Raw genomic sequence first — 5,934 nt, 5'->3', positions numbered from 1 at the left:
GGAACACCTGCGCCAACACAGAACACGAGCAGGCGAAAGAAAGGGAAAGGGAATGGAAAGGAGGGTGGGGAAGGAGGGAAAAAATGAAAGAAAAAGAAAGGGAAACGGCAAGGCAAAGGAGCCGCTGCCCGGGAGCCCCACGCTCCCCCACGGCACCGACTCCGCGACTGCGTCACCCCCGCGCGCCGGCGCGTGACGTCACAGCCGGGCGAGCCCGCGGCGCTGTGACGTGTAAGGGGCGCGCGCCGGCGGGGAAGGTCGCCGGGGGGACGCCGCCATGCTGTCCGTGGCCGCCCGCGCCGGGCCCTTCGCGCCCTTCGTGTCCGCCGCCGCCCACGCCGTGCCCGGCCCGCTCCGTCCGCTCGCCCCGGCCGTCGCGCACCGGGACCGCAAGGTGCCGCTGGACCCGAAGCGGCCTCTGCTCTGCCGGGAGTCCCTGAGCGGCCGCGCCGCCCGCGGGGGGCTCGTCGCCAGCGCCAGCCTGAACGGTGCGGGCCGGGGGCGCGGCGGGGCGGGCGGGGGCGGCCGGGGCTGCCACGGCCGCAGGCTCAGCGAGGGCCCTGGCAGCGCTCCTGGGCACCGCCCGGCCCGGCCCGGCCGGGAGAACCGGGTCCGGCCCGGCCGCCGGGGGAGCAGAGCCGGGAAGGAGAGCAGGCGGGTGGGCCGTTCGGGGTTTTTAAATGTTTGATTCTGTTGTCACCGTCGCAGTTCGCACGCATTTACAGCTCCAGAGCTCGTTCAAGGGCACTTGAATGCCAGCTTGCTTTCAATGGCTCTCCCAGAGCGGGGCAGGCTGCAGGGACCACAGCGGCTGAGCTCGGCCCGAGCGGGGTCAGCCCAGAGCACAGCCCTGGCTCCTGCACGGCTCCGCGGGGGGACACGGACAGCTCAGGCTGTTTGTATTTTACCGCTGAGGAAATGCAGCTCAGTGCTGTCATTCGGGAAGGCTTTTAACTGCGGACACGGCTGCACTGAGAACGCACCTTGTGTTTTACCCTGTGGTGCCCCCAGGTCGGGAAGGCATCAGCCAGGGAGTGTCCCCAAGTTGTTCCTTAGAACCCGACCTCTGGCCTGAGGGCTGTGGCCACACGGGCTTGCAGTTCCTGAGAGCTGCTGCCCGGCTCGACAGCTGGCACTGATGGAACACAGAGCACTAGTGCAGATGTTCTATACCAATTACAGCTGTTTCCTTCACCCTCAGCTGCAAAGGGTTTGCTCAGGTGAAAACTCTACAAATCTGTAACTGACATCGCTGACATTTAGCCATGCTCTACATTTTAGTTTACATCAAACATGCTTTTCACCGAGTAGAGCAAATTTTTTAGAAGCTAGTCATATTACTTGTTACTAAATGCTTTAAGTCTTGATACTGAAATAACTTAGTATGGAGCACTATCTCAGAATTTTGTTTTTCAGCCTAATTTCTTTGCAGTTAAAATCCTATAGCAATTACATTCCCAATGCTGAGTTACTTGTAAATAAATGTAATTATTCTCACTATATGGCATATAAAGCCTTGAGAGCTTAAGTACTTTGAGACATCTGCTAACTTTGTGCCAACTACAAGAAAATACAAATACTAAATACTCTTCAAGTAACAGGTTGTCTTTGTCAAGTTATGTGTTCTGTCCTTGCCATGTTCTTTTCTTTGGCTTGTAGATTTTCAGTGGGGGAAGCAGCTTTCTTTTGTCAGAGAAACACTCATGGGAGGCCTTTCAGCTATCCTTCATATCCTGTTACTTTAGCACACAGGTTTGATGGGGGAATCCCACTTAAAATTGGATAGCTGTTAGCTTTATCCCTAAATCTGCTGAAAAGTGAGCCTGGGGACTGAAGGTTTAAAATTATTTACTGTGGCTTTTAACTAGAGCAACAGTTTAATATGAAAGAGGATGCCTGATATTTTTAATTTTAAAAATACTTAACCACACACTTAATACTATTACAGGCATAGTTACTTCAGACAAAAAATAGCACAGAAGTGTTACACTGCAGATGTGCAAACTTCACTACATCAGATTTCTTCTTTGCAGCTCTTTACAAGGAAACATTTGAATGGAAAGCAGATCTGTGTTTTGTGAGCTAGTCATGGTATTCTACAGGAGATTGTTCTTGAAATTTACTTAAAAAACACTTCACTTTTTTTCCCAGAAACCCAGAACTTCCCACAGATTTTCTGCACCCTAATCAGGTTTCTTTTTCAAACAGTAGAGAAACCAGTTTCACAGATCACCTGTTAATGTACCAAAAATTGCCTCTGAAAACCATTTTCATACAACTTAAAATTGAAACAATTAATGGAACCCTATCCAGACTTTGGAATAACATAACATTTCAAATGCATGACTGTGTGTTTTACCTGCAAGTGGTGTCATTTGCTGTTCTTTTCCGTGCAGCCCCTGCCAGCGTGCGCTGTGTCCACAACGATGTCGCGGTCCCCGACTTCTCTGCCTATCGCCGCGAGGATGTGCAAGATGCCAACGCATCTTCCCAAGGCAGCAGTGATTCCAGGAAAGGGTTCTCCTACCTGATGACTGCAGCAACAGGTGTAGCAACTGCCTACGTTGCCAAGAATGTTGTCACGCAGTTTATTTCCAGCCTGAGTGCCTCTGCTGATGTGCTGGCCTTGTCAAAGATTGAGATCAAGCTGTCTGACATTCCAGAAGGGAAGAACATGGCTTTCAAGTGGAGAGGGAAGCCCCTTTTTGTGCGTCACAGAACCCAGGCAGAAATTAGTCAGGAGGCTGAAGTTGATCTGTCTCAGCTGAGGGATCCACAGCATGATTTAGACAGAGTGAAGAAGCCCGAGTGGGTGATCCTGGTGGGTGTGTGCACTCACCTGGGCTGTGTCCCCATCGCCAACTCTGGGGATTTTGGCGGCTACTACTGCCCCTGCCACGGCTCCCACTATGACGCCTCTGGCAGAATCAGGAAAGGCCCTGCTCCCTTAAACCTCGAGGTCCCAGTTTACCAGTTTGTTGGGGATGACACGGTGGTGGTCGGCTGAGAGACGAGGTGCCTGCTCACTTCCTTGTTCCTGGGAATGTACACCAGAAGGGTTAACTGAGGCATACTGTAAAAACAGAGATTAGCTATCTAGATTCTCAACCAGAACCATGCTTGAATACTGTGTTCAATTTCAATAAAAACTTGGAGTGAGCACTTGTTCCTGACTTATGATAGAGTGTATTTCTTTGTGTACAGATTTCTAGTGTGTCTAGCCAAGGAGATGCAGACCCAGAACACAGAGCCCTCCTGAAGGGCTGCTGATTCGAGTACACACTGAGCTACAAAGCCACAAAGAGATCTTCTAGCCAGCATTGGTCCTGCCAATACAGCACAGAGCTGCTGCTTTATTGCATGCAGAACAGAATGAGAAACAAGATTTGCTGTTCCTAGAACAAAGCAAAAAGACACCAATTATCCTGTGCTTTGTGTTTCCTTCCCATTCTTTACAACTGGTCTGAAAGTAATTTCTGTCCTGCACTGCACTGATGTGCTCCCCCAGTTGCAGAATAGAAACTAAAATCCTCAGAAACTACAGAAAAGTCTGACAGAATTTTCAAGATGCAAATAATAAAAGCTTATTCACATTAAACTAGTAAACAAATGAGATTTCTAGAATTAAACAGGGACCACAATCTGGTCTGACAATACTCTTCTGTGGATGTAGTGAGGGAGAGTTCTGTCTGACATCAGTTTTGCAATAGAGGTGTCATTCATTTCAGGGACTGTCCCAATTTATGCAAGTAGCAGTCAGTAAAAATTGAAAATCAGTTGTGTCCAGCCTGTTTGGTGAAAAACATATCCTATGTGCATGCAGATTTTAACTCTAAAGTATATTTTCCTTTGTGCCTCATGAAAGACAAAATTGCTTCCTCCCTCTCTTCAAATGGATCCAGACAACACAAAGCTCCTGTAGCTGAATCAAAGGAGCAACTAAAGAAAAGGCATATTAAAACAAAATCAAGAACTTTGTATGTGGTCCAGCCAAGGCCCCTCGCTCAGGCAGGTGAAGTTAAAGGCCAATCCTGCATAAAGACACAGATTGTGCCTTGGATCCCATAAATCCCACCCAGAGGAGCCCTACATGACTGCCAAGGAGCCAGGGGTGGGTGGGTGATTACAGTGGGCACTTAGATCTGTAATGCAACATTCCATTAACACCCACTTCTACCTCTGACTCAATATCCCCAGAGATGGCCAGTGTGGCTGGTTCTAGAGGAGACCATGGAATGAGAAACAAGGGCAGTAAATAAGAAATGTCAACCAGCAGCTCTGTTTGACACTACCCAGCCTTAGATGTTTGTGTTGTAGAGGGAGGTTTTTTTTTATTTTCTGCATATCTAGCAACTCAGCAAAACAGCAGTAACTGAGAATTCAGACAAAAATGATAAACTTCAGGTGAATGTCAGCAAGAGGAAACATGGGTTTGGAGCCACTTCCATCTCCAGCCTCAGCCCTTTGAGTGCCTTTAGGTGCTCCTCAGTCCAGGGTTGGTAGCAGTGGCACGGCCAGAGCACTTTGCTCATTCCCACACCCATTGGATGTATTGCCATCATTTATTGGTAGTGTTTGCAATGGAGAGGAGGAAAAGGGGACTTCAACAAGGCTCACTGTGTTTAGAAAATTTGTGTAGAAAAGGTAAAAGGACAATCAAATTGTGATACATAACATAGTCCCTTAGGTAAATAGCTGTATTAATATTAAATTTTCAAAATTAAAGATGCTTCAATTTATTAAAGCCTTCATTTATATTTTGTGCCTATTAAAATACATAATGCTATAATCCTATTTGTAAGCAGCTAGAATACTGGAAGGTGATAAGTAATAGCCTCCATGGATTTATCAGGAACAAATCAAGTCAATGCAATCACATTTGTTGCTATAATAGAATAACAGGCCTTGGAAACAGGGATATTAGCAGTAGCTACCACAGTTTCAAATCAGATTTTCACACCATCTCACAAAACGTTCTGATGTCTATTAAGGAACCTGGTATAAATTGGAGCGTTGTAGAGAACAACTGTTCCCAAAGCAGAGCTGATGGATGAAGTACCAGCAGTTCCCTGTTGGAGCAAGGAGTCTGCTGTGAGGAGCTCAGTGAGAGCCTGTGAGCCCAGCACTGCCCGCTATGTCTGTTCATCAGCTGTCAGAGAATGAGCTCGGTAAAGCTGTATATGGTGGTGAACTCTGTACACCTGGGAACTTGGATGCAAAAAGGATTAGAGTTAAAAATAACCTGGACAAATAATGCCCTACAAAGCCAGCATGTGTTGTGATAGAAATTAATAGCTAGGGAACAGGTCTACAGAAAAGAATTCAACATAATGACTAGGGTGGAAGAGAAAGGATTTGGGATACCCATGAAAACAACAATGGATGTTGTATAACACTTTCAATGCTCCAAATGTTAAAATAACTTTAAAGATTAAAATCTGTGGGGATAAATTATAATGTTAAAATGAATCAAATTCTTGATACAGGAATAGGAGAAGCTGAGGGACTGGACAAATTAATGCAGGAAATAAATGACTGATTACAGAACATTCCTCTTGTCAGAAAGTTGCAAGAGAAAAAATCTGAAGGAAATATCACTGAATGCATGTGTTATGCTGAATTCTTTTTTAAGTGTCAGTTTATAGCCTCAGTCAGAGATAGGTGACTGAGCTATTTGAGCTTTTTGTCTGACGCATTAGAGTCATCTTTGTATTGTTTAACATGCTGCAGCACTGAGAGAAACAACACAAGTTGCTTTGCTCAAAGAGACACAGAACTGTTGGCATTTATTGTACCAACACTACTGGTGACCATTTTGTGTCACAGCTGTGATAGATTTTCTTCATTAAGTATTTAGCATTATAACATTTTAATAACCTCAAGACATAAATTATGACATTGCCTGTTCTAGCTATGCATAATCAAAATATAATA

The 5,934-nt window shown here is 46.3% G+C and overlaps 1 protein-coding gene across 1 annotated transcript; it reads left to right on the top strand.

Moving 5' to 3' along the window:
• The first annotated feature begins 246 nt into the window (after window positions 1-246).
• On the top strand, window positions 247-3,173 carry LOC107209600 (cytochrome b-c1 complex subunit Rieske, mitochondrial). The gene is made up of 2 exons (XM_015639505.2): window positions 247-488; window positions 2,397-3,173. The coding sequence occupies exons 1-2, from the start codon at window positions 278-280 to the stop codon at window positions 3,005-3,007; spliced, it is 822 nt and encodes a 273-aa protein (XP_015494991.1). The 5' UTR covers window positions 247-277; the 3' UTR covers window positions 3,008-3,173.
• The last annotated feature ends 2,761 nt before the right edge of the window (window positions 3,174-5,934 follow it).

Source organism: Parus major, chromosome 11, assembly GCF_001522545.3.
Source record: "Parus major isolate Abel chromosome 11, Parus_major1.1, whole genome shotgun sequence".
Lineage (NCBI taxonomy): Eukaryota > Metazoa > Chordata > Aves > Passeriformes > Paridae > Parus > Parus major.
The sequence above is the reverse complement of the archived record's forward strand: the minus strand, read 5'-3'. Positions and strand labels throughout refer to the sequence as shown.